We start from the raw sequence: 27,964 nt of genomic DNA, 5'->3' as shown, positions 1-27,964 counted from the left end.
CAACTCACTGTTGATGTTCGAGCGTTGATGTTCCTCCACCTTCACCAAGGAGAGGGGGGAAGTGATCATGGGCCGCTCACCGCTGCTTCCCCCATCCAGGATTTTTCCGGCATCGCCGTGAGCTAAATCTCCCGGCAATCCTTTGCTCAGAAAGGTCACGCCGCCAGCCTGAAGGCTGAGCGGCATTCGTCGAGCGCCACCGTCGTGATCCCGGGCATGCGAAGAGTTCCGGAATTTCTTTGTGAAGGGTCGTCCGCCTTGGATGTAGCTACGGTAAGCGCCGGCTTTTTGGGGTCGATGTCGGATCCATTCGCTGAGGGTCTCGATAGGCGAACCGTTAACACACCATTCGGTGACACCGAATTGCCGGAGATGCGCCCGCGCGTGGCTGGCCAAGGCTTTGCGGTTTTCGAAGTAGAGGCCGCACAGCTCACAGCAAGCTTCGCTGGCTGGGGTGAGGGGAGGAAACGCACCGGGCTGGGGGTGAGCGGGCAAAGAAGGCAGGGACGTGGCACGGAGCCGGTTCCCCCCCATCAACACCGGCTCTGCGCGGAGGTGGGTTCTCCATGGGATCAAAATTCCCCATATTTTTCAGCTCCAGAAACATCCCCCGGCCCCGTTGCGGGGGGCTGGTGGTCTCCAGGAAGCCAAGCTAATTTGGATCAGGGAAAAGCAATGACCCCAAATCTCCGCTCCCCTCGCCCCGCTCTGCATCCCCAGGAGGCAAAAACCCTTCCCGGCATGGGGCTGGGGGTTCCCCATGCCCACCCCGTCGCGTGATTGACATCCCAGGGTGGTGTCGGGGGAGGGGGTGTTACACCGCATTTTTCCCTCCCCGCATCCCCCACTTACACGTGTGCGCAGGTTTGTCATGCACGGACTTGGTTTTGAAGGGCAGCTCGGTCTGGATGTATGCCTTGTGCTTGACTTCGGCGTGAGGACCCAACCGATCGTCCTGTAACGGCCGCTTGGCAGACAACGGCGTCAGGAAACTGCCCTGGGGTTTGCTGGTGAGAGGCGACAACGAGATCTCCCGGTTCAAGGTGGAACTGCCGGGGCTAGGTTTCCCCGTCCGTCCGCCCAGGGGAGGCAGGGCCAAGCCCTGCAGGATTTTTCCAGGGGACTTGGGGTCCGTCCCTTCCTCCCCAATAGATTTAGGGGGTTCGATGCTGGAGGCGTGGGGTTCTTTCTTGATAATGCAGGGTTTGGATTTCTTCTTGAGGATCTCCCGGAGGGTGTCAATGGGCGAACCGTTGACTGACCACTCGGTCACCCCCATTTGTCGGAGGTGAGATCGAGCGTGGCTCGACAAACCTTTGCGGTTTTCGAAATATTCGCCGCAAAACTCGCAGCGGATGTCTCGCACCGGGTCGGCTCGGGAGGCTGTGGAGAGAGACGTGGGGTCGGGGCAGGGAGAAGGACCGTGCTTAACATCCCCCCTCTCCGCTCCTCCCCAGCCACAGCGAGGGTTCCCCCGAGGGCTCCCCCAAAACACCGGAGAGAGCCCTCAGCCCCTCCTGAAGTGAGACGGACCCCCGTGTCCCTGTCCCCGAGGGAACGCAGGCCCACTCGGCCCCACAGCCTGAGCGGGGAAGGTGACAGCCGTTCACTTACAGAGGTTCAAGGGAGACATCTCCTCCCGCGGGGACCAGGCTCGGTCGGACGGGTGAGGTTCTCCGTGGAGTCCTCCCGACATCATCTCGCGCTTGATTTCCACCCTCAGTTGATCTTGTTTGAGTTTCTTCTGCAAGGAGGGAGGAGAAAGGCCTGGAAACATCTTCCGGGCGGTGGGAGGTGGGGACGAGGTAGGAGATTGCCCCATGGGGCTGCCGGGTTGCTGGACCTTCTTGGGGAGGGTGGGGATGTGAATCTCTCCGGGACCGCGCGGCTCCAAGGATCCCATGCTGCCCAAGAGGGTCTTGGCCATGGCTTTTTGCCCGGGACCGGCAGGATTCGAGGCGCTGCTCCGCGGCTGCGTTCTCCGTTTGAGGATCTCCCGTAGCGTGTCGATGGGCGAACCATTGACGTACCACTCGGTCACCCCCATTTGCCGGAGGTGGGATCGAGCGTGGCTTGACAAACCTTTGCGGTTTTCGAAGTATTCGCCGCAAAACTCGCAGCGGATATCTCGCACCGGCTCCGACCCCGAGGCTGCGGAGAGAGGGGGGGGTAGGGGGGGGAGAGAGAGAGAAGAAAGACCAGCGTGGCTCAATGGACAGACAGGACAAACGGACACAGCCCACAGCGGCAAAACCAATCCCTGCCCGAAATCAGAAGCAGGCTCGAACGCATTGGGGTACCGCAGGAAAACGCAACAGCCGGGGGTTGTGGGGAGCTAGAGGGCTTCCCGGTGGGGCCGACGGAAAAGCTGTGGTCCGGAGTGCTGGAATAACACAGACACTCGTGTCCCTTCCCTGCTCGCGTCCGGAGGAAGTGGCAAGTCTCACTCATGCCGCAGCGTCCAAGCCCAGCCACTATGGGGAGGAGGAAGGTCTCTGGATGAAGACACCGCGGGGCTGGTGGCACCGGGATGAACACCGTGTGCCTAAACCAAGTGCGTCCCTGCTAATCCCAGTGCTGGATGCTCGGCCCTCGAGCAGGGGCATCTCCTGCCTGCAGGAAGTGCCGATTCCCAGCACACTGATGAAGAGGAGGAAGAAGACAAAGCTGGAAGAGTTTTTACCACCAAAACCAAGCTGCACCCTGAGCCACACAATATCCTGGAGGAGAAACGTTAACTTCCCTGGTCCCTGTCTGCCCTCCAGCTGCGGAGGGGAAAGGAGAAACCATCGGTGCTGCGTCAGGACAGGGAAATCAAGGTAGATCCCTGCCTGGAACTGGGGAAAAACCATGCCAGCGGCTTAAACCTGCACAGCAAGGGAGACTTGAGCAGGATAATTTCAGGTGCAGGGGAGACTGGCACAGGCAGGACTTGTCCAGCTGCTCCCGGGCACCGTGCTGCTGTCTCTACCAGTGGAAATTGCTCACCAGGGAGGCCAGGGTGGTAATTTCTAACCAAAGTCAGAATTTTGGGCGCCGCTGAAGTGATACCAAGAAGGGGCCTACAGAGACGGTGCAGAGGCATCGCGGCAGCCAAAGCCCTGCTCACCACACAGACCGGCCCCAGCCGAGAGCCAGCACAGCCACGGCTTCAGTTTCTTGGCCAGCGGAGGGGAAGGAGGGAGAAGATCGGCCGATTCCTTGTGCCACGACTAGGGATCTGTCAGCCGCTGCAGCCTGCAGCGTGCTGGAGACTTTGCTCATGCCAAGCTGAGCAGCCAGACCAGAGTTTGCCTGCTCCCATGGCTTCATTAGCTGGCAGCCGTAACAGAGGAATTACGGCACTGGCTACAAGACAGGCATAAAGTGCTTTTTTGTTGCTGCTCCAAGTCTTTAAAGGGCTGCAAGGAAAAGCCAGGGCCAAACTCTGCATCTTCTGTCACCGGCGGAGGAGCAGCACCCAGAGAGTGTCTCTGCTCCAGCAAACCCACAGGCGCATCCTCCAGCTACAGAGTCTCTCCCGCCACCAACCAGTATCCAACTCTGCCATCCTGGAGCTTTTCAGCTTATGAAAAGCGAGACAGTAGCCAGGACGGAGTAATTTTATAGCCCTATGGCTCCAAGAAACCTGGCAGGGTTAGGAAATCCCCAGCCGTGGGGATTTTGAAGGATATCAGGTCTTAAAGCCACTCCTGCAACGAGGGAAGGAGTGGACAGAGCAAACATTAGGACACTGTCTTCCGCCTTATTGCATCAAACAACCCCCAAACACACCCACAATTCCCACTGGGGAAGACGAAGTGACTTTTGGTGCTGCCAGCAGTGGGACAGGCTCATCAGGCAACCCCAGTAACAAGGACAAAGAACTAACGAGCCAGAGAAGCCAAACAGCCCTTTGAGCTGTTGATGAAGACGTTCCCAGCAGGACACGGTGCTTTGGGAGAAGGAGGCAAGAGCCAGCTGCTGCCGGGAAAACCATTTTGGTCCCAAGGTGTCAGAATAAGTCACCGACGGAGCTTGGGGACAAAGAGGGACACGGCAGCACCAGGGCTGCAGTTCCAAGAGCCGTGGCAGCGCCTCTCTGAGTGCATCTGATGCTGGAAATGGCAGCGGGGAACAAGCTGACGCTAGCCAAACCCACCACGCTCCGTTGGGAAGAGGGAGCCGGCTGTGCCGGATCGAGCCACAGCACAGGAGGGTGCTCCACATCAGCCGAACCACAGCCCAGCAGAGCCGAAAGAGGTGAGAGAAGCAAGGGAGGGAGATGTGAAGAGCTCAGAGGGCAGAAAGCCAGTAGTTTTCCTGAAATCCCAACGGGAATCCCCGTTTGCCCACTCAGGAAAGACCGTCCCCTCCAACAGCTGCAACCAAGCAGCCCGTATCTCCTCAGCACAGCCATTACCAAACACCAGCTCTTCCACCGAGCTCTGCGCCCTCCCAGCTGCCAAGGGATGCCTGGCTTGGCAGAAACAGGATGGGAGAAGCCGGGGATTTCCCCTGCCCTCAGCTGAATGGGAAACATGGAAAACAAAAAAAACAAAAGAAACTCACTTAAATTGAGGGGACCTTCCTCATCCGCCTGCGGCCACTGTGCTTTCGGGGAGCTCTGCAGAGGGCTCAGCGAGAGCTTGGAGCTCTTCTCCTCCGGGTTTTTTGGAGACGGGGACCCCGAAAGAGCGGGCGGCACCTTCTTAAGGATGGGGGATCCTGGTTGCGAGAGATTTTTTGAGAAGCCAGGAGGGGATTTGATGGCTTTATTAACGGGACCATCTGGTGGGCGATCGCCGGCCTTGCCGAGCGCCAGGAGTGTGGGTCGAGGGGAACCGGCGGTGGCGTCTTTGGGGGAACCAGATTTTTTGCCGAGGGTGGGAGACATGGGGCTGCCGTCGGGTTTGCCTTTTTGCTTCATCAGTTCATAAAGCAAATCGATGGGAGCCCCGCTGCTCTCCGATTCGGCTACGCCGAGTTGCCGTAGGTGAGAACGGGCATGGCTGGATAAGCCTTTGCGGGTTTCGAAGCAGGCGCCGCACACTTCGCACGTCGTAAGGTTCTGGGCTAAAAAGAGAAAGAAGAAGAGAGAAAAAAGAAAATCAGAGCACGGCCGTGACAGGATGTACGAGGAGCAGCATCTGGCCATGATCCCAAGGGATTTTTAATACCCCCAACCCTAATTTTGAACGTCAAGATGCTCTGTGCATCCCGGCGCAGGCAGGAATAAAGCGGGGAAGAGCGAGCAGAGCCGTGGGAGAACAAGGATCGCTGCTCTAGCATGGAAGGAAGCTGTTTTTCCCACTCGAAGGATGTTTTCCAGAGTGTTTTTGGAAGCCTTCCCTGCAACTGGTGAGCCACAAGCAGGCTCCAAAACCCAGTCAGTGAGGGAGAGGGATTTCAAAGCGATCATTCTAGGGGAACGTCGTTAACTAGGAGATGAAGGACTGATTGAGGTGGTTTAAGGAGGACAGGGAGTGCAAGTCAGTCCCAGTGACCTTTGGAAAGCTGCTGGTGCCAGGGAAAGAAAAGCGATGTAAACCAGCGATACCGGAGTACAACATGACCACCTTCTTATAATTAGAGGATTAATTAAGCAAAAGGACCTAAAAATCCTCCTTGATTCGGTTAAACAAATGTCTACCAGGCTCCCCATTCTCTCCTCGCAGCAAAACCCCAGCACTCGGCTGCTGGAAACGACGAGAAGCTGGGCAAAATACTCACTTTTGGAGTCCTGAGGCTCTGGTTTGCTCCCAGGCGGCTCAGGAGACAGTTTGGTCCCTATCCTGGTGGGGGGTTGATCCAGCTGCCCGGTGGGAGCGCTTTTTTTCGGGAGAGGGGGTGAACCCACCTCCATGGCCACCAGTTCTTCCTCTTCCGGAGCCAGGACTGCCAAGAGAAAAAGATCGTCAGCCCCCGAGCGCGGATAACGAGAACGAGGGAGGTCAGTGTGAGGAGGTGGCTTCATGACGAGAAGGTTTAGGCTGCTCCGGAGAGCTCAAGAGGGAGAATGGGAGAGAAGGGGGCTCTGCACGGGGCTGGTGGGTAATTTTAGAGGGGGACACCCATCCCGGTGGCAGGTGACACGGTGCTGGGATGGCGGTGACCTGCCAGAGAGATTTGGGGGTGCTTGGGGGCAGGATGGTGGCATTTTCCTGCAGGAGGGGAGATGGCGGCAGCTCCCTCAGACGGGACAGTGGCAGCTCTCTTGGGGGACACACACACACACACGAAGGTGGCAGCTCCCTGGGGTGGGTGGGGGGATGACACAGGGACATAAATGTGGCATCTCTTTGCGGTAGGATGGATGCATAGTGACAGCTCCCTGCGGGAAGCGGGGGGACGGATCGTGGACGGATCCCTGTGGGGAAGTGGACACCGATGATGGCAGCTCCTTGCTGGGGGGGGACGGGACATGAAGGTGACAGCTCCCTGCTGGGGGGGTGGGACATGAAGGTGACAGCTCCCTACTGGCGGGTGGGACATGAAGGTGACAGCTCCCTGCGGGGAGGGGAACAGGGATGGTGGCACCTCCCTGCGGGGGTGAGGACGGGGATGGTGCCACCTCCCTGCGGGGGGGGGGGGGGGGGGGGGCGGCGTTGGCAGCCCTGCCCAGGCCCGGGGGCGGGCTGGGGGCTTCCTCGGGCTCAGCAGGCATCGCTTCCCACCCCGGGCTGGTCCCTAAGGGATGGCCGGGATTTACATCCCCCCACACACACCGCATCGTGTCGTGTGTCCCGTCCCGTCCCCCCCCCAACCCTCCATCCCAGGGGGGGCAAGAAGGAGGGGAAAAGCTCCCCCCCCTCAACCTCATCCCCGTCCCGTCCCCCCCCATCCCGTCCCCAGCGGTGACAGGAACCGGGCGCGTCCCGTTTTAAGCGAGACAGGCCGGATCCGGGGGGGGGGCCCCCCGTGAGGGGACAAAGCGAGGCCGGGGTACGGACAAAGGAGGGCGGCGGCTCGGCGACAGCGGTTCTCGCCGGCCCTTCCTTCTCTTTCCCCTCCCTTTCCTCGTCAGAACCGGGCCCGGAACCGGCGGCGACCCCCGGGGTCGGGCCCGTGGGGGGGAAGAGGATGAGGATGGGGGTGGAAGGGGAAGGTGGGGGGGGGGGGGGTTGGAGTGGGGGGGTGGGCCGCGGGTGGGCCCGGGCGCGGGCGGGGCGGGGTCGGCGACGAAAAAAAGGAGCTCACCCGGCTCGGGCGCTGCCTCGGGCTCGGGTTCGCCGTCCCCACCCCGGTCCCGGTCCCGGGGTCGCGGCGCCGCCGCCGCTTTTGTCACTTTGGGCTGCGAGGAGGTGGAGGCCGCCATCTTGGCTCCGGCACATGCGGGGCGGCCGCCAGGCCGTTAGGCCGAGCGCCGAGCCGGCGCGCGCCTGCCCGCCAGGGCGAGCGGGCGATCGCCGAGTTAAGGGAACAGAGAGAAAGCGGAGGGCGGAGGACGGGGACGGGGACGGACCCGTCGCCGGGGCGGGAGGCCGCGCGCCGAGCAATCGGCACCCCGGCCGGCAGAGGCGTGCGGGGAGGTGGCGACAGGGAGGAATGGGGAGCGCCGAGCGATCGAGCGGGGTGGGGTAGGAAGAGGGACTTCCATGGCGGGGTGCGAGGCCCAGGCCTGGGCTCCGCTTAGCGGACGAGGCCCCAGGGGGCCAGGTCCAGCTCAGCCCCGGGATCGATGGGCTCAGCTCTCACCCTGGCCCCACGAGTCCTCCATGGGGCCTGAGCTTGGGGTACCGGACGAGGCCCAGCCCCAGGGTCCGTGTCCTTCCATGGCTCCCCTCACACCTCCAGGCCCTCTCTCAACCTGCCCCTCACTTAACGGGGCTGTCCCCATCCCAACAGACCCGTACCCAGAGGACGGGACTACCCGGACACCCACTGAGATGGGAAAGGCCACCCAAAGCCTTCTCTGTCCCATTCTCACCCCCGCCACTGCAGCCCCAGGGGTTTCTATTCCAAGCCACTTCAATAAAAAGCAAAAGAGAAGCAATTTGTTGTCCAGAGGAGGGATACGGGGACATCGGCTGTCTCCTAAAGCACTGCCACCTCTCCTTAAAGCAGGGGGTACAAATAGCACCTGAGGACAGATTCACAGCCAAGGGGACAGAGGCAACGGCAGCAAAGTCTCACTGAAAGCCCCGTTCCTAAACGGACTGATGAGACCTACCGGAACTGGCTGAGAACTCCGGGTTTTCAACAAGAGCTATTCCAAAATTACAGCGGGTGTTGAGAGAGAGCAAGCCCTGCAAAGGGAGACACGGCCATGCACTGAGGCAAAGAGCAGCAATGAGTCCTATCGGAAAAGGGAAACGCTGCAGGAGCACAGCATGAAGACAAGGAGAAGGGAACGTGGTGGAAACGTGTAGGAAACCAAAATCCACCCGGATTGGGAAACAAAATCCACCTGGATCGCAAAGGAACCGTAACAAGCACAGACTGTTAACCTCAGCGGCAAGTGGCGAGGACCGATCCCCACAGGAACCGTCCCCATCCACTCTGGGCACATCAGGGTGAGGAAGCTGGCTCTAACCGAAGGAGCTCGCTGGTGAATAAAAGTTACTTACAGAGCCCAAAATAGAAATACAGAAAGACAGAGCGTGTAATCGTTACCTTGGATGGCTTCTGCTCAGCTCCATCCTCCTCCTCACCTCCCTGGGGAAGGACAAGCAGAGTCCCAGTGTGGCCACAAGCATTTCCTTACAGTTTGTGGGCTTATGAGTTGAAAACACACACTCAAAGCTGGCCGATTTGGTCTGTAATTACCCCAAGAAAACCCACGTGCGATGGCAAACCCGCCTGCCATTCCCAGAGTGCGTAAACAAAACTGAACTAAGAAGAGGCAGTGGGGGAAAAGGAGACAGCCCACAAGAGCCACCGCTAAAACAAAACCAGACCCACACCAGACACTTCGTTTTTTAGCATGGGGAAGCTTTGGAGGTTCAAATTCCTACTTACTTTTGCATCGCAAGACAGCTTAAAAAGGGGTGGTAGGGGGTTAATCCATCTACCACCAGTTTCTGCGAGGTTAAAAAAGCCACAATGGGCCAAATCCTCACATTTTCAGGGAGTTTCAAAGCCTGCAGCAGTAACCAGAGGTCCCCAGGGGCTTCAGACTCCGTGCAGCAACAACACGGAGGGTCTCACCCTGGCAGCTTTCAGGTGCTGAGGTGACACGTGCTCACATCTGCAGGGTAGCAGAGATTCGCAAGTCCCCTCGTAGCAGCCGACAACCCTGTCGCACCTGGCAAAAGGGCTCCAGTTGGATAACCTGCTGCTTTAACCCGGACTCAAGGGATGATCTGTGGAGCAGCCAGTGCTGCTTCCAAGCTGCGGAGCAGCCAGTGCTGCTTCCAAGCTGCGGAGCTCAGCTTTGCCCCGTGGTCTGAAAAAATAATTCCCCAAATGTGAGCCAAATCTTCCTGAAGAAGATCCAGCAAAGGCAACAAGGGGTACAGGCAACGCCAGGACAGGCAGGACTGCCTGATGGCTGGCTCGCTAACGGGCTCTGTCTGGGGTGAGGATGAAAGCATCTGTCTTTGCTGGCCAGCCTACAGCGTCCGGAGCTCTATAAGAGCCGATTCCTTGCCAAGGGGGTTTTGCCAGCTCTCTGTCGCGCTTTTGAGCTATCAAATCATTTTAAACACAGTACTTCCCCTCGCTGGCTCTGCTGAGCAGGACGGGCTACTAATAAACTGCACCTAAAGTTCCTCTCTTCTTTCTCTACTGGACCGGTAAGATATAAAACCTCTCCTTGGCTTAAAGGAACTGGAGAAAAACCAACATCGGGAGTAAGAGGTCATGAGGAATCGCTGTGGCAGGCACAGGAGCTCACCGAAATTTAAAGGAGAAAGGGGAAATACAAGAAATAGATGCTGTTCCTTTCTCCGCTGATATCCTGCTGGGATGCGGATGTGGCCGTGAGGCTGGTTTTGAACCCGCCGTGGTTGCAGCACCCATGGGTATCCCTGGGTCATTCCAGCTCAGGGGCTCCCCCCCACCCCGCAACATTCCCTTCTCCAGCAGTTACAAGCCAGGGTCTCCCAAAAACATTAGGAAAGGGAAAGGGAAAGGGACAATTTCTATCCTTGGTTGCCAAGACCGAAATAGGTTATTGCGACCATCTGCCTTCGAGCGGTGTCCCCAGGGACCCTCACTCTACGATTACTGTGCTGGAAGACCTGGCTGAGAGATTTCATGCTGTCTCCTGTGGCATAGATCAGCAGCGGTGAAAATGGAGCTCAAATTCAGGCTAAAAACCGACGTCCAGCCTCCCTGCGGCGCTGCCTACCATCAGAAATCTTCAGAGACCAGGAGAAGAGACAGTATCAAGGGCAACAGCCCGTGTTATCCCCGTGCAGGGGAAGGAGGGAAGGGAAGCAGGAGGCCAACGTGAGCTTTTCAATAACCTGGAACTCAAGAAAGGAATCAAAGACGGTGGAAAGTAGGTCAGGCTGCGGGTGAGCGCAGAACGAGTACACAGGGAGGAAAATCAGAGAGGCCAACACAAAAGGAGAGCGTGACCCAAGAACCGTAACACGAGGAGGGTCCTCAGGGCATATTAACCCAGCAGAGAAGTGGTGGTACCTCCAACCCTCTCCAAACTCGAAGGGACACGGCCCTGAGCAACCTGACCTGGCTTTGAAGTTGGCCTTGCTGGCAGCCAGGGTCAGGTACGGACCTCCAGAAGGTTTTGCTAACCTCCGTTCATCTGCGATTAATGCAGCCGCCACGAGACGCACAGGCGTGCTCCTCCACAGAAAGGAGGACGAAAGGCCACATCCACAAAGCATCTCAATTCCTTTGCGGAGGGCAACCACAATTAACCAGAGGAAGCAAAGGTCGGAATGGAAATTGGAGCCGCTGCTGAGATGCACCAAGCTCTTCACTCTCAAGTCAAAGTGTCGAGGAAGAAATGAGGCTCGAAAAAACCCATAAAATCTACAATAAACATCCTCTTCCAGCCCTACTTGTGCTGGTGGAAGGGCCTTCCCCTCCTGATCTCCTCCAGCCTCTCCACAGCTCCTTGTGCTGAGGCTTAGGCTGTGGTTGTCCCCACCCCAGGCACCACAAAGTCACGGGCTGCTTCTGGCCCTGGCCATGCTGGCTCGCACATCCTGGATAAAAAGGGGGGGGGGGGGGGGGAAGCGGCTATGGGGTCTCTGCCCACTTATATCTCTGAGCAGACCACACCAGGTTTCCCCCTGAACAGCCCTAAAAATCAGTTCTGGAGCCCCTGACGCTCACACCCTGTCCCTTTTTCCCTTGTCCACTGAAAAGAGAGCTCTGTTCTCCATGTGTCCTGGAGTGTAGCTCTGCAGAGAGGGATCTGGGGGTCTTGGTTGATGGGAAGCTCAACGGGAGTCAACCGTGTGCCCTCATGGCAAAGAGGGCCACCTGTACCCTGGGGTGCATTAGGCACAGTATAGCAAACTGGTCGAAAGATGTGGTTGTCCCACGTCTTGGTGTGACCTCACCTTGAGTCCTGTGGGCGCTTTGGGGCTCCACAATCTGAGAAGGACATAAAAGTATTAGAACATGTCCAAAGGAGAGCAACAGAGACGGTGAAAGGAGTAGAGGGCTTGTGAGGAGCGGCTGAGGACACCAGGGTTGGTCAGCTTAGAGAAGAGGAGACTGAGGGGTGGCCTCGTTGATGCCTACAACTTCCTCATGATGGGGGGAAGAAAAGGAGGTGCTGATCTCTTCTCTTGGGTGGCTGGTAGAAGGACACAAGGGAACAGCTTAAAGCTGCATCAAGGGAAGTTCAGATTGGCCACTAGGGAAGGGAGTTCTTCACAAAGAGGGTGGTCAAGCACCGGAACAAGCTCCGCAGGGATGAGGTCATGGGCCCCGAGCCTGCTGGTCTTCCAGAAGCATTTGAGAACACTCTTAGATACAGGGTTTAACTTCTAGATTGCCCTGAGTGGAGTCGGGAGTTGGGTTTGATGATCCTCGTGGTCCCTTCCAAGCCAGGAAATGCTAAGAATGTTTCTGAATATTATGCTCTACAGAGGGAGAAGACACTCTTCAGCCAAGGCAGGACCTTGGATATGGTAGGGGCAAGCTCCACTTCTGAGTCCTCATCTGGGGGCTCAACACAAGCAAGCAGCAGACAGAGCAGTTGGGAAATCATTCCCTGAGCCCGTGCTATTCAACTGACGCTCTCCCCTTCCTAAAAACCCACGCTACATTGGATGCACTCCAGAAGGAAAGACTGCGTGGGGTGGAAGGTCAACCAGCAAATGCACATTTGCTCCTCTTCCTGGATGAAACGTCACTATTGCTGCAGGGGAGCAGATTGAGAAGAGAAATCTAGGTCTAGCAGAAGACCTTGCAGTTTGGGACAGTAAGAGAGACTACAGGGAGTTAAATCCGGGGGAAGAAAAGGGGATAAGAACAGAGGATGATGGTGCCAACCCTGTGAAGCAGTCCAGGGGACAGAGCAAGGTGAGGCAGGCTACAAGGAAGGAGAACTGCAAGCTGTTTTGAGGAGGATGCAATTGCCTAACACTTCCCAACGCCTGCCAAGAAGCGCCACGTGTTCTCCGAGTTGGCTGCCAATAGGTTCGGAGCCAGGAGATACACAAACAGCCTCGCTAACGAGCCAAGCCGGGCTTTAAGGAGGCGGTTGCAGCAGCAGGACACACCTTTCCCCATCACAACATACAGGGAAAGCCACTGTTGAGTGCAGGGACCTGCCTGGAGAAGCCACCAACTCCCCAGGGACAGCTGGGCACAGCTCAGGAGCCAGCGCTTCCACAGAAAAGGGGGGGGGGGGGAGAAAAAAAAGTTTTCAAACTTCTAAGCTGTTCAAAACCAAACCAGAATGAATGTTGCAACCCCCACTACGTCACAGCCTGTCCTGGGATGGGCAGGAGCCGGGATAACCCTCCTGCTCTCCGCAGCACTGCAGCCGAGACGCGTCCGATGTTGAGCATGGCACTTCAGGGAGGGTTCAGACATATTGGGGAGGGAATCACAAGCGATCAAGGGTCTAAAATCATACAAAAAGGGGAGATCAAAAGATCTGGGTCTACAGAAGAGCATAAACTGTTGTCTTGGCTTATTTTGAGTAAAATGAACAGCAATGGATTTAGATACTAAAAATACCAAAGACCCCATCGGCTTTCTAAGGGTGAGGGCTGGTGATGGCAGCATGGGTGCCGAGGGCGATGGTGGAGTCTCCATCAGAGCCCGGAGCAGCCAAGTTCAGCCTGGTTTAAGTACCATGGACTGGCCTGGAAGCAGCGGGAGGGAACAGGTAACCTCTGAGATTCCCCTGGTATCTCAAAACATCCTGTTTTTGCCACACACGCTCCCATCTAAACAACCAGCGCAGCCAAGTTCAAGTTCTCGCTGCAGACCCAAACACCTACTTCCTCCCTTTGACTTTTAGTTTTGCTTAAAGAGGGTTTTTTTTGTTTTTGTTTTTAAACACGCAGCCAAGAGTACGAGAACAGCAAGAGAGTGAGTGTGTGTTAAACCCACAGCCCTTTCCCAATGCCGCTCTTCATTTCTTCTTCATGTCCCACCTGCGAGCAGCTCCGGGAAGGGAGACTTCACCCCAAGAGGACCGAGATGCTCAGGTCTTGTGGTGATTTGATTACAAGCCCAAAAACAGAGAGCACCACCATGCTCATCGAATCAATCTCCCGGCACCCAGAGCTGAATCCTCCACCTTCATTTCCCACTGCAGCCTCGTTAGAAACCACGAACCGCAGCCAGCGCAGAAAACGGTTCACGAAACGTTCCATGAAAAGGGGATTTCTCCCCGCCCGCCCCCGCGACGGAAGGTTTCAGTTAAGGGTCTACCGATATTCTTAGCTCTTAACAGCTCCAGAGGCATCTTGCAATGCCGGCAGAGACCTTCTGGCAGTTCACGCGTCTGGAAGTGGAGAGGAAGGAAGCAGGAAGCTGTCTGCGGAGAGCTGCCTGCAGATGCTGAGCTGTGACATCGTCCCAGAGCGCGAGTAGCATCGCTGCTCCCACGGCACGGGGCTGCCGGCGCCGCGACACAGAGCCACCGGCTGAGATGCCGCCAGGTCTGGTGCGGTGCCACCACCGACTGTTCATGAGATCCTCCTGCCACTATAACTTGCTAACAGCCTTTATCTCGTTTATGTTGCTTAAAACCCTCTGTAAGTTACAGAATTAGCATAAAACACGAGCAGAGGACGTTAACACTAAGCAGGTGCCCTTAAGGCAGCTCCTTGCTCCAGCCTGGGAGCAGCGGTCAAGGATTTAGCACGGCGGCAAAGACCCACGCAGAAGCAGGCAGGTCACTCGAGCTCTCGCACATCTCATGAGTGATTTGAAGAGACATGGGGACAAGTGGGCTTAAAAAAAAAACACGGCTAAAATCCTCCCGGCTGCAGATTCAGCATCCCCCAATCTCCAAACCCGTTTCACTGTTTGCTCAGCTGCTTCCCCGCAGCCGTACCCAGAGCAAGAGTTAAATAAATATTGCAACGCAATGGGCACTGCTTCGTTCTTAAATCAGTTGCAACAGATACTTTAAGCACGAAGCCAGAGCACCCTGAAAGTGTCGTTTTGGGCTGGAAGGAAAACAAGGAGGGTTTTGACTCATGGCAAGTCATCTCCATGAGCTTGGGAGCGTAACTAAGAGACTTCAGGCTTGGATTTAAATACAAAAGCCGTCCACCGATCGCTATCTCCACGTGATCCGCTGTGCATGCTTTGGTTACACAACAGGTTGCTGGGCCGGGGATTTTTAAGCTTTCCAAATTTACCCGTTTTCTTGGCATTGTCCCCCAAAGACAAGACTCGTAACGGAATACACAGCACGCAAGTTTAAATCCAGGAGTGCTGCTGAAGGGGGTGTTTGAGCTCTTGCTCTTGTGCAGGTCACGCTCACCCTCCGCTCATCCCACATGTCCATCCTCAGCCTTATCTGGGTTTAAATACAACGCTGAAGCAGGCCGAAATCAAGCTTTCATTCAACTCAAAGGACAATTCCTGACCCGATTTCTCCCACCAAGCACCCACCAGCATTTCAAGGCAACTGGAGATGGGCACAGCAAGGAGCAGGAGAAGTTCCCAGCCCCGGGCCAACATCACATGCTGAAAAAACTTGACTGACGTTGCCCAAACCGATAAGCAAGATCATATTTCAAGACATGACCCATTTTTTTTTTTTTTTTCTAAAACTTCACACTGGGGACATTTGATATTAGATTTGCCGTGTTAAGAACTGCATTAACCTCTTCTCTGATGAGCGGTTGTTACCGAAGGGTGGCCGCACTCTTTCTTCACTGAGATACTTTCCACCCTTCTTAACTACAAAATACCCAAGCCCTAGTTTTTAAAACAGCGGCGCTATCTATAACGGCTTGTGCCAGTGAAATCTGGGCACCAGGAGACGTAAAAATTGCCGAGCGATAGTCACAGTCAGCAGGAGCATCCAGCCACTGGCAGCAGAAACCCAGCTGAGCCCTCCAAAACGCGTCTCATTGGCATCAACCACCACCCCAGGCTGGTAGCTATTCATCTTCCAAGGTCTGCCATGCCAAGAAAAAAAGAGTTTGGGTTTGTTCGTATTTTAATTTGTGTTTGTTACGCTCAAGACTCCTTCCAAAGAGCGTCCCAGGCATGTGGAACAGTCTGGAGAGCCAGGATTACAGGCTCTTTGATATTTCAATTAAAGACAGATAGCTTCTCGCCGCAGGGCTGTATCTAACATAGGATTAGGCTGAGCAGAACCTAACGAAAAGCTGCTTCAGGGACTTCAAGACGCTTCCAAGTAGCGCCAGGTGTCTGTAGGTGGTTGTTTTTCCTAATGCATGAGCGAGTTTTTAGTCTTTGGCAGAATGGTACGTCGCCAAGTTTTGGGGGCAAATTCAGTTTTTTTGGAGCCTTGCAAAAGAAACCCGGAAGCTGTTTGGGATGGGCTCTGCTCTGGAATAGATAATCCTGTTTGAATAGTTTGGAGCTCCTCTGATGGAGGGCGACGAGCTCAGACCCAAATCCATTTGCAAGGACCCTTTACACTTCCCACCACGGTAACATACCACTTATGGAAAAAAAGCAGCTGAGGGGTGAACACAGCTCCCCAAGCCAGAGGTCGCATCCTGCCTTCTGCGTGGCCAAGCACTGCCAGGCCGGACTGGTACCAGCGACCACGCTCTTCTCCTTCCCTCCAGCCACTCTCTGCCCCATGATTTGTGAAGCTTTAGGCGTTTCCCCTATGGAAACCTCGTTCCTACACGCAACACTTTCCAACAAAGCCCAAACGTCCAAAGCACGGCTCCCTGGTGGGATGTGACCCCTCTACCCACCCCTCAAGAGACCGCACCACCTGACTCTTTCATCTGCCAGTATCTCCATCCACCTGCCCTAAACCAGCACCAGATTTCACAAGACCCAGAGCATCAGCGATGGAGCTGGATAAACCAACACCAAGTTAGGCCGATTAAACCCTTCCCTGTAAATACCCCTCCTCCAGCGAGGCTCTGTTCAGCAGGACGCAATGATTTGGGGCTATCAAAAGGGTTTCTGACTTCCACAGGGCATTCACGGAACACTTACCATCTCTGTAGGACTGCAGGGACTCATCTCCCCAGGACGGGGGGAACGGGGACAGAGGAGACCGTGGAATGCTGCACTCGGACATGGGTGTCATGCTCTTGCGAGGCACGAAGCCGTGAGCTTCCCTCTCTCGGCTCGGGGACGAGGGCTCCGCTCCCATCGCCGCTTGCAGCATCGGATGCTCTGATGAATTGGCCAACAGCTCCTTGAGGATGTTAATGGGTGAGATGGTGAGTTCCCAGTTGGTAATACCAAAGTCTCTCAGGTGGGCTCTGGCATGGCTGGAGAGACCCGCTCGCGTGTCGAAACCGGCTCCGCAGAATTCGCATCGCATCAGGCTGAAAGTACTCGGGTCAAAGTTTGCAACTGCGGAAAGAAGGACAGACAGTCAGCGATGCCGCTAAAACCCCTGGCTCGGGCCTCCGGGGGTGGGGAGGGTTGCACCCGAGACAACCGCATGCTACCGGTTGTGCCGTGGCCACCACGGTTCAAGTTGACTACAGTACCATACATACCCAGTTCTCGGTGGGAGGAGAAAACCCCACCGATTAAAATAAGAAAATAGAAAGCACGGTGAATTGAATACATACTACCTTTTTTCTTCTTCTTTTGGAAGGAAAATTTTTGCTCAATAGCTTTCACTTCTTCCGCCGAGATGAAATGACGGACGTTGTAGCTCACCCCCACCCTGTTGAGGTGGCCCCGCACGTGGTTCGCCAGCCCGATCCCGTTGTGAAACCTGTCTGGGCAGTAGGGACATTTCCTCTCCTCATTCTTCAGCATGGGTGAGTCGGAGTCCAAGAGGTCATCAAGCTCCAGAGGACCCTCCAGAGGAGCGTCCAACAGGAGCATATCCAAGGGAAGAGACTCTTCCATCACGAATTCCCGGGAAGGGAGTGTTGTTTTCTTCTTGAACGGCTTCCCCCGGGGCCGCTTCGTCGCCTTGGGGTGCAGGTTCACCTCCTCCAGGAGGACGATGGGGACCATCTTCCGCAACTGCTGCTGCTGCTCCTCCGAAGCTATTGAAGAGTCCGTGGCTTTCAAGGTGTCTCTGAACGTCCTCTTGAGGTCCAAGGCAGCTTGAGGGATGGTGACGGGTTTGATGCCTCTGTTCTCACTCAAATCTATTTCTGTGCTTAGGGAGATCTCCTCTTCCATGCTCCCAGTGTCGCTGGCCAACATCCACTTGTGCCTGAGCTCCTCCAGCCCCATCGGGTGGCTCCTGAGACCATCACCTTCTCCTTCAAGGTGCTGAGCTGCTGCTTTTTTTTTCAACTGCTGCAGAGCATACTGGGAATAAGCTTTAGCAGAAGAAAAACCAGACAACCCCAGGTTTTTGTGGGGGGCAGCGTATGGAGCTGCTTTCCTGGCATGAAACCCTGATGTCTGGTAGTCCTTTTTACTAGCCCCGTTGCTTTTGTCGAGTCTTGGGTGAGTTAGGGCAAAACCGTGAACTCCTTCGTAATGCGATGTGCTTTCTCGGTGAGGCGGAGGAAAAAGCCGGTCTGCTTTGCCAAAATAATCAGTCTCTGCAAACCGGCCTGTCCTGGCCGGGCTGTAGGCATCTCTGCTAGTTCCTGGTTGATTGGGATCATCTTCGTACACCTCCGTGTCCCAGGAGAGGTGGGAATGGGCATATTTCATATGCTCCTTGAGGATGTTCTCGTTGGGGGCTGGGAAGCTGCAGAGCATACAGGTGCTGAGCCCTTTGCTGCTGCCGTGAGGTGGTACCTGCATCTGCAGGGACACGTGTTCATTTGGTTTGAAGTGTTTGTAGATGCCGTGCACGGGGCTATCCCGTATTTCTCCGCTGCCCGCGCTTCCAAAGAGATTCATGTTCTTTGCCCCTTGGTCCTTCCTCTCCTTGACATGCATCTTGGCATGCTGGACAAAGATCTTGGAGGAGTTTGTGCCAAAGACGCACTTGGGGCACTGCAGCCGGGCTTCCCGGCCTTCATCCGGAAACTCATTCAACTTCTGAATCTCTTCGATAATTTTTTCCCTAGACTCTTGGTGGAGCCTTTTGTGCTGCTCCAGAGACGTGGGGTCTCCAAAGGCCCAGCCGCACTCGTTGCAGCAGAATTGACACTGCCCTCCCAAAGCATCTCTGTCTTGGTCCCTCCCTGGTCCACGATTATGCTGAAGCATGTGATCCATCAAATGTTCCTTCTTCTTGAAGTAAATGCTGCACTCTATGCAGGTGTACACCGTAGGGTCCTCCTCTGGACCCAGCTCCTCTTTCCCCTGTTCCTCCAACAAGACGCTGCACACGTAGGGCCTCATTTCAATGTCATAGGAGCTGCAGGGAGCAGGCTCCAGAGACATCAACGGGATCCGCTCCACCGAGTCTTCGGCATTTACCGTCCAGGACTGTTTGCCGACGGTGAGGTCCGCACCAAGCTGAAGACCCGGCTTCTGGATTGTCCACTCAGCCGTGTTGAGTGGGTTGATCTCGCCCAAGTCCGAGTCGACCATCAGCCCCTTGCTGTGGGACGAGGAGCTCTCCAGGGATTTGGACTTGCCAAGGACAGGGTTTAGCGTTTTTCTGAACACCGTCGGAGTCAGCGGAGGAGGCACTTCACGCACGGACTGTCCCCGAAAGGGCAAGTTGGTTGCTACATCTGTCGGCTTACTTATGTCTTTGTAGTGAGGACTTGGGCTTTTGTTGGGTCTAGAAATCCAGTCAACCCTCTGGATTCCCCTCTTACTTTTATCTAAGTGCTCTTTGCTGAGGCCTTCACGTTGCTTTGGTTCATTTTTAAGATATTTCTCTTCCCCGCCGCCAACCGATGCCCCAGCACAAGGGCTGGGCGTCTCTGCTGCCACCTTGCCACCGTCCAGGTCCTCGGAGTCGCTCTCCAGTTGCTCAGGATCCACCTGCACAGTATTTACAACCTGGGGCTCCATGGCGAATGCCGACTCCTTTACACACCGTGAGTCTTTCGAGTCCTTCAAGCCAGAGAGTCTCTCTAAAGTGCTTTCTTCTCTCCCATCGCTCACTCTCGTCTCCAGGGCAGAGGTGTCCCAGGTCACGCTGCCAGACACAGTCATGTTTCGCAAGTCTAGGGAGCTCCTGGCATCTGTTCTGTACAAAGCCTTCTTGAACTCCAAATGCTCTTCATTCGTGGAGCTGCAAATAAGTTTTGAGAGTTAGTAACCAGTTAATGGGATAATACAAACATTTCCATTTACAAAAGGGCTGTCCTACAACCAGAGCGAGCCTGCGTGGTGTTATGGCATAACACCAGCTGGGGGTTTCACGGTTACTTCCATACTGCCCCAAATACTAAAGACTTGGGACAAAAATGAGTCCATCCCTTTCCACCCTCCCTTGGCTAGAATCATTTCTGCATTTTCTCCTAGGCTTGCTTCAAGCTCGTTTCAGCAATGCCTGTATCTGTTCCCTACAGTGGCTCTTCCGCGTTCATGCCAGGCACAACAGGAGCATTGAGTTCCCATCACCACGAAACCAATTCCTGCCTTGGGCCAGAAGTCATCTTCCCCTTGCTCCACCCCACTCTCTGCTTCTCCTTGCCTTTCCCCTCCTAACTTCTCGGGATGCTTGGACACCTTATTGCCTCCTTTTTACCCAGCTCAACAGGGATATTCGCTCTTAGCGATGACACTTGTCACTACCAGGCCAAAGAACAAGCCAAGGAGCTCTTCAAAGTTGCATAAAAACGGATTTAAGTGCCAATGTAGACCATACCAAAGGTCTCTGGGACCAAAGGATGGTTTGTCTCTGTCATTAAATGAAAGTTCCTGGGTGATCCCTCTCCACAGCAGGGGTGGGAAGTCTTTCTTCCCCGTGCAGAGACCCCAAGTCACAGTGGACCAAAGTGGTTCCTCTCCGTCCTCTTCCAAACCCTCCACAAGGATGCCAAAGCTAGCAAGACCCCATCAAACAGCTGGAGAACATAAAAGCCTCCACGGGGTGAGCTCTACAGTGGGATTGGGTGGCCCCATGCCACTCAGACGGGTGCTGTGGGTACCACTGTGGCACCAAAGACGTGTTGTGCGTTAGAGAGGGGTGAAGCACGCCCACGGGCAATCCCAGTCTGGTGGTTTTAAAAATCCTACATTGGGCTTGGAGGCTTTTTCGGGGAATAAGAAGGGACATGGTGAGGACCATGAGGGTGCAACAGAGGCACCTGACGTTCTCTGAGATGCCTCGAGGGATTGGAGACATCTGGCACGGGACCAACAGTTATGAGACAGGATCTACAAAAGCCTCAAACCCTTCTGTGTGGGATGGTGGAGAGGCTCAGTGGGGAAGCAGAAAGCCTCAAACGGTACCAGATCCCCACATTTAGGCTTCTGAACTGGGGCCCAGGAGCCCCAGGAGCCCCGATGGCCCTAATGGCAGCTTCACAGGGGTTTAGCAGATACCGGCTCTGGGGGCGAGCAGATTTGAGCGTCCACCGAACTGCAGAGCGAGGCAAGATTCCTCCGCATCCCCATCCCTGCCCTAAGGGTGCAACCCAGATTCTGTCCTCCACAGCCAGCTTCATGGCCGGCTTCTCCCTCTACACAGCATCCGTGGCACGGATGCACGGCCAAAAGCAGGATGCAAACCACATCACCGCTCCTGCCACCTGCTAAACCATCCCTAGGGAAGAAACCTGCCGGACCACAGAGCCCAATGCCGGGAGAAGCCTGGTGACTCGAGACCTCGTGCAAGGAGCTGCTCCAGGGGCAGCAAAACACTATCTCACAGGTCAAGTTGTGCTGCCAGGAGAACAAAGCACCTTTGTTGGAGGCAGCAGGGCTGCCAGTTCCACAGGGTTCTCGCGCTGCCTCTCTCTCTCCTTCTTTTTTAAACCTATTTATTTCCAGCTTGTTCCTGGAAAAAGCCAGGTTTAGGGGTGAACTGACCCTCCCACCCCACCACACTCGCCCTCCCGGCTCCAAACCTTTCCCTATTTTTACTCATGAGAAATTGCTGCGGACTGGAAGACGGGCTCACCATTGTCTGTGGCGTGATATCAGGGAAATGCGATTCCCATATGCACTGTAAACCCTGCAAATGTTATTAAAAATAACTCGCTAAGGAAACCGCTGGCCCAGGAAGGATCAGTCGACAGCAGATACTAAAATAAGCCCATTAAAACGTGCTGGGCATTGGTTGCATTGCTAAACAGGCTAAGACAGAGAGTGATTCTGAGCCAGGCGTGGGTCCCCAATGCCATGAGAAGGGACAAGGACCCTTGCCTTGCACGAGCCTTGTGCTGGCACCCCAAAATCTGCCTTTTTCAGGGTACTCAGAACTGCTTGGGACACCCCTTAATGGCTTCAGGACACCCAATACAACCATATCAAGCAGCCACCTCCCAGCACCTCTCTCTCCCTTGCAGCAGGGACAGCCCCAGCAGCACTGAGGGGAACCGGGATGGCTCTGAGGGGAACCGGGATGGCTCCGAGGGGTGATTTAGAGTAGGCAGAAGCAGGGTGGTTTGTTGGGAAGCAGGACAAACAAGATTAACTAGAGCAACCAACACCGCTCTGCAGCAAGGGGACTGTGCTGGCTGGCTCTCAAGGGACCTGCTGACATCCTCAATGGTGGGACAACCCTCTCTGGGGACAGCCAGGGAGATATTTTGGGGCTTTGTGTAACTGGAGTACCATTAGCAAGGGGAGATGAGCTCCCAGGCGCTCCCCGCTCTGTGACATCCCTTGGGAACTTACCCGTGTTCGGTCCTGTGAGCTGTGGCTGGGACTGCACCGGAGAGGGCAGGATCAGGCTCATCTGCAACAGAGAGGAAAGCTCCAAGGTCAGTGCCCAAGTAAGGCTTCTTCAATGCAATTTGCAATAAAGTGATTTTTGCGTGTGTGTGTTAAAAAAGCTTTCCCAGCAGATAAACCCCCTCTGCTCCTGCTGCCCATCCTTCCCTTCTACAGCCGGGTCCGGATTACGGGAGGATTTCCAAGCCACACTTAAGAGGGTTTAATCCCGTGCACAACTATTTGATGTATAATCATTCCTGCAGCTAAGCAGTTTAACAGGAAGATGCACATGCCGCTGGCCGTGCTCCCGCCATCCCTGCTCGCTGGAGAGGTATCCGGCATGGAACCACGGCCGAGTGGCTGGAGAAGGGTTGTCTTGGTCCATGCTGCGAAGAAGACCAGTTCCTCCAGCTCTACGGTTGGGGATCACGAGCCCCTCTGGCACCGGCATTCTTCTCTGCCCTTGGACCAGCATGCAGGGCTTCTCTGGGTGCCCAAGCATCATCTGGGGCTTGGAGGAGCTTTGCTTCGCTCTGGTGTTGGCCAAACCCCCAGGATGGCTCCTGGGCTAAATCATCTCCAATCCTACTTGCAAGAAGATGCAAGGCAGAATTTCAGGCAGCAATGAGAGGCAAGCAAACGCCTCCTGAAGATCTGCAGGGTCTGCTGAGATATATCAGACCCAGCTACATCCTTCCTCAGGAGGAGGAAAGCCTTCAGCTGTGTCCAACAAAAACGTCTGGATCGAACCTACCTGGCCCAGAGACTCCGTCAGCCAGGGCTGAGCTTGGGGCAGGACATGGGGGTCTTGCTCCTCATGCCGGATCCCCCCTGTCCTGGTCCAGCCACACGTCACCTGTCCCAGCTGTATGGAAAGCAGGGACTCACTTATTACAGGCAAGGCTGGGAGCTTGGGGAAGCTAAGGCATAGCTGGCTGAATCCACATTGTTTCCTGCTGCGAACCAGCCCCAGGCAAGCAAGCTTGCTGCTGGAACAAGGAACTAAACTAGCCCACGTCCCTGCTCCCATCATCATCATCATCATCATCCTGGGTCATGAGATGCCCAGCAGCCCAGCCCTAGGCAAGCAAGCTTGCTGCTGGGACAAGGAATTGTCCCCCGTCCCTCCTCCCATCATCATCATCATCTTAGGTCATGGGCAGCCTGGCCCCGGGCAAGCAAGCTTGCTGCTAGGACAAGGAATTGTCCCACATCCCTGCTCCCATCATCGTCATCTTGGGTCATGGGATGCCCAGCAGCCCAAGAGTTGCCTGGAGCTCACCAACGCTGTGGAAGTAACTAAGAAGCCATGGGAAGGAGGTGTCCACAGCTTGATGGAGGGTGCAGACCCAGCACAGACCATGCCTGGGGCTCATAGAGAAAAGAAAGGGACATGCAAGGAGCAGCTCAGCCTCCGCCACACACCGTCCAACAACCCAGAGAGCCTTTAATGTTGAACACAAAGATGAGAGAGAGCAGGATCAAGCTGCGCATCCTGCAAAGGAAACGGGGAGCGTTTTGGAAACACACAGCCAAGGAGATGGGTTTTGCTGCAACAGTCTGCAGGCTCAGCCTGCGAGAGCCTCTACAGCCGAAACTGACCTCTGTCCCCTCCGGGATGGACGCAGCCGCTCACAGTTTGCATTTATTCTATGGATTACTGGTTGTGTGCTGTAAAACCAGGAAGAATGTGGTATTCAGGCCACCACGCTGGTTATGGAGATGGGGGATGCAGGGCAGGACCTGCCCTGAAAGCAGAGGAGGGATGTGAAAAGCCAGGGATGGCTTCCCATCCTTCTAACGTCTTAGGTGAGCCACCTTAGAGGCGAGACTTTTAAGCCTGAGCATCTCCAGCCTGTAGGTCTCATCCGGAGATGATGAGGTTGGAGCTCTTTCATCTAGATGCAGAGCTGGGACCACACACATCACCTGGGTTTATCCGGCATCCGTGCTGTCAGATGTCAGAGCCTGTCCTGGAGAGGTGGCAGCATCCCTAGCTCCCAGATCAGGTCCTTTTGGCTTTAAAAACATTTTGGAAAAGGCCGGCAGGATCCAGGGCCAAGCTGCCGAGGTCACGGGAGACCGGCAGCATTCATTCAGGAAAGCCTGAGTCACCAACCGGCCGGGGCGGGAATGCCAGGAAAAAACCCAACCCTCCCAAATCGGCAGATTTTAAACACTTCCATAAATCCCCAGCGCGTGGATGGAGAGGGGCAGAGAGCACTGATAGCGAGAAAGGACGGTGGTGGCAGGAGCCTTCCAGGGACTCTTTTGTTCTCCGGAGCTCCAGCACGGCTCCTATTTTTAGAAACTGTCTCCTTTAGAGGAAAACATGCGGTGATTTATCTTTCTCCTGATGAGCACGTAACTGCACTCCCTGCAAATCCTGGTTTCTTGGAAACAGCGAGAGATGAGGGAGTTTAATGTCTTGGACTTAGGAGGCTCAAATTTACCCTCTATGGTAATCCAGCAAGAGCTGCTCCTCTAACCACAGGAGGGTGGCTGCAGCTTTTGCCCGAGAGAGCACGGCAAATCTGAATTCATTTTTGAGCTCACAGTCTCTCCTTCAAGAGGTCAAACGCCCTCGTATCGGGGCCACGGGTCTCTCCTCTCTGTTTTTCCTCTATCCCAAGAGTTAAAGCAACCCAGCCAGGACATCAAGACACTTTCAAAATTGAGCCATCACATGAGCCTGTGGCCAAAACACACAAAGAAAACCAGAGCTAAGGGAAAAACTCGTGAGTTTCCCAGTACAGGAGCAGTTATGTGGAGACCAGGAGCTCTCCTAGACACGGCAGACCCAGCTCTAGACAAATTCAGCGATGGTTAATTACGTAACATATTTCAAAGGTCACGGATTGAGAAATACCAACATCTCCAGAACAGCCAAAAGAGCCCTGGCTCATCGAGGCCATAACTGTCAGAGCTGATAAGCAGAGGGTAATGGCATGCTCGAGAGGCTCAGTCATGTATCAGGGTGCAAAAATTTTGCCTAAACCTTCACCACCACCCCAAAAAACACCAGGATGCACCTTGAGGTGCTTTTCCACGTCACCGCTCTTCATACGGCAGATACTTCCTATGCAGCGGGTCTGGTTTATTTTGTACCAGAACTACTCAACATGTATTTTAAGCCTAACAACACACCAAATGGTAGCTGTGATAATTAGCAAGGTTGCTCCACTGCGTCAGGACCTCACAGCTGTTGGTAGATCCAACATCCAACGAAGCGAGGCCAATGAAGGTTCCCAGCCATTGAGGACTGGAGGACGTCATGGATGAAGCCAGGCTGGGGGAGTTGGGCTCATTCCACGTCAAGATGAGAGCATGAAGGTGCTGCCTACAGCCACTAATTGGAGGCTGTAGAGATAACAAAGCCAAACTCCTCCTGGACACGCACAACGAGAGGACAAGGAAGTTGCAATATGGGAAGCTCTTCCTTGTGAGAGTGGGGGATCCCTGGAGATGCTCAAAACTCAACTTGATGGGGCTTGAACAACCTAACTTTGAAGCTGGCTGTGCTTTGAGCACAGGGGTCAGATGAAGACCTCTGGAGGGTCCTTCCAACCTCAATTATTCTGTGATTTTAGGACTAAAAACCCAAAGAAGTTCAACAGTCTAAAGCCAAGAGGTCTTCTGGATGGTGGTTTCCATCAAGACCCTAAACCACCTCAAAACAGGGACGCAATCTCTCCTCTGAAGAGTTCCAACCAAGAAACAATATTCTCCAGAAAGTTTTCTACCCAGCTCCCAAAAGAGGTCTAGTGACAGTCTAAAAGAGCATAAAGGAGCGAAAATTTAAAGAAAACTCTAAAATCTAAAAAATACTATTCTTTCCCAAACTTCAAAAGCTGTTCAACTGCACAAGGCTCCATCCCCTGAATACAACAGAAGGTTTCCCTTCCACACAATCCTCCAGGATGGGAGGAAGGTCACCTACCTGACCTCAACGTGCTTTCCCCATCTCATACCTCAGCAATAAAGGATGAGGAGGGAGACTCAGCTCCAACTCAAGCTCTCCAGCAGCTCCCAGATCAGCTGGGTTCCTACTGCAGAAGGGCCAGCACTTCCAAAGGACATAGGTCTGAGGCTGCGGTGAACCCATCTCCAATCAAGGGAGGAAAAAAGGAGGTTTCTCCAGAAGGTGATGACTTGGTTTGGACCAGAACTGGACTCTTAAAAAAATCAAAAATTAAGCAAATTGGACAGGAATTTGCAATACCACTTTTCTGAGCAATCTGAGTGCTTCCAAAAGCCCTCAAAAGCTTATCTCCTCTACAGCCGGGCTGAGGGACCTTGCCATTTGAGCAATGGTATTAGGCAAGGGGTGAGTTATTGCATCATCTTCCGAGTAACGCAAGATGTCGCAAGGCATGATTTAGCTCTGGAATTAAAGACTAGGTCCTACTTAAGGCTCATGCTTTAATCTTGGGTGTTTAATTTGAGAGCAAAAGGTACCAGAAGAAATGCTCACTGGCACCAGCAGCTGATACAGGTTCTACATATTGTAAATAACCTGGAAAAAAAAACCAGTTTTGGCTCAACACATGGCTTTCCACAGTCCAAAAACACAAGAGGAACCAACAGTGCCAAAAAAAACAGCAGACAGACCCACACAGTGGGATTACTTACTGCTTGATAGCAGTGGGAAAACACTGTGCCCCCATGCCCATGGTGGTGCTGGAGCCAAGCGGTGGCCAGGCAAGCAGCTAGGCGTTCATTGGCATGCTACCACCCAACCCAGCCATGGGGATTTCTGCCGCATTGGATAGCACAGATTTGGGTTTCTTACCAGTGAAATGAGCAATCCCACACTGGAAACATTCAGTCACCCAGGACTAGGAGATGGCCAAGAAATAGGAGGGGTTTTCCAGCCCCCAGCATCATAGGAGCTATTTAGCTCCCCAAAAGCTCACTGAAAATGCAGGGAAGCAGGAGCTTCATTTCCCACATCCCAGCCCATCTCTAAATCCATCCCACAGCCCCAAACTTGGCTCTTCCAGCCCAAAACAGCCACCCAAGCCCACCTCTCCAAGGCCATGTCCATGCTAGCAGAGCCACAGCAGGTCCAAGCCAAGCTGGGCTTGTGTTTGCAGTGCAAACAGTGGCATATGGTGGGCAGAGGTGCTGTCAGCGCTTTTGCTCGGCAATCCTGACATTCCCTGGACATGAGCACGTGGCTCCGGGCCAAGAGCGGGCAACAGAAGCAAAACATGGAGATCCTACAAAAGAAGGTGCAACTGGCAGCTCTTTCCTCTCCAACCCACTCTAAATAGGGCCAACATGTGAAGGCAAGGCTTTGCATGAGGACCATGAGATGCTCCATGGCAGAGCTTTTCCCTTGCACAAGAGAAGACTACCACCTGCACCCCAGCATCCCCCTGTCCACCAAAAGCACCTGGATGAGCAGCCTGGGTGCTCTGCATGCATCAGGCTCAGCCCGGAGCTGTTTGGGTGGCCACCCATGCCAGATTCAAGCTCTTCGATGGTATTCCTGCCCCAAATCCCCAGGGTAGACATCGCTTCCATTGCTCTGTGCTTGGAACAGCCACTCTTCAGCAGAAACCATTTCACCCATGGTCTCATGTGAGCATCCAAACGCTCTCCCTGGAGCCAGACAAGACAATCATGTTGTCCGACCCTTTGCTGTGGCTTCCCAGAAGCAAGCTGGAGATTTTGCTCGTGCTCCTGAATACAGATGAGCTGGTGTAAG

At 54.7% G+C, this 27,964-nt stretch overlaps 1 protein-coding gene across 4 annotated transcripts in view; it reads right to left on the bottom strand.

The window, feature by feature from the left end:
- The window catches only part of WIZ (WIZ zinc finger), a 58,359-nt gene that overhangs the window by 1,677 nt on the left and 28,718 nt on the right, over nt 1-27,964 (bottom strand). The window contains exons 3-11 of one of the 4 annotated variants that reach the window (XM_069797568.1): nt 22,213-22,273; nt 17,118-19,657; nt 16,528-16,893; nt 5,713-5,877; nt 4,552-5,055; nt 1,844-2,151; nt 1,615-1,744; nt 853-1,383; nt 9-449 (exon numbers count right to left, since the gene is read on the bottom strand). In XM_069797568.1, coding sequence (XP_069653669.1) covers nt 9-449; nt 853-1,383; nt 1,615-1,744; nt 1,844-2,151; nt 4,552-5,055; nt 5,713-5,877; nt 16,528-16,893; nt 17,118-19,657; nt 22,213-22,273 — 5,046 coding nt within the window. Of the gene's footprint in view, nt 1-8; nt 450-852; nt 1,384-1,614; nt 2,152-4,551; nt 5,056-5,712; nt 5,878-7,179; nt 7,342-16,527; nt 16,894-17,117; nt 19,658-22,212; nt 22,274-27,964 lie in introns of those variants that run through there. The other 3 variants (XM_069797566.1, XM_069797567.1, XM_069797569.1) reach the window with 3 other exon arrangements.

The sequence above is a fragment of the Haliaeetus albicilla genome, chromosome 11, assembly GCF_947461875.1.
Source record: "Haliaeetus albicilla chromosome 11, bHalAlb1.1, whole genome shotgun sequence".
Classification (NCBI taxonomy): Eukaryota; Metazoa; Chordata; class Aves; order Accipitriformes; family Accipitridae; genus Haliaeetus; species Haliaeetus albicilla.
This window is presented reverse-complemented; position numbering and strand designations above follow the sequence as displayed.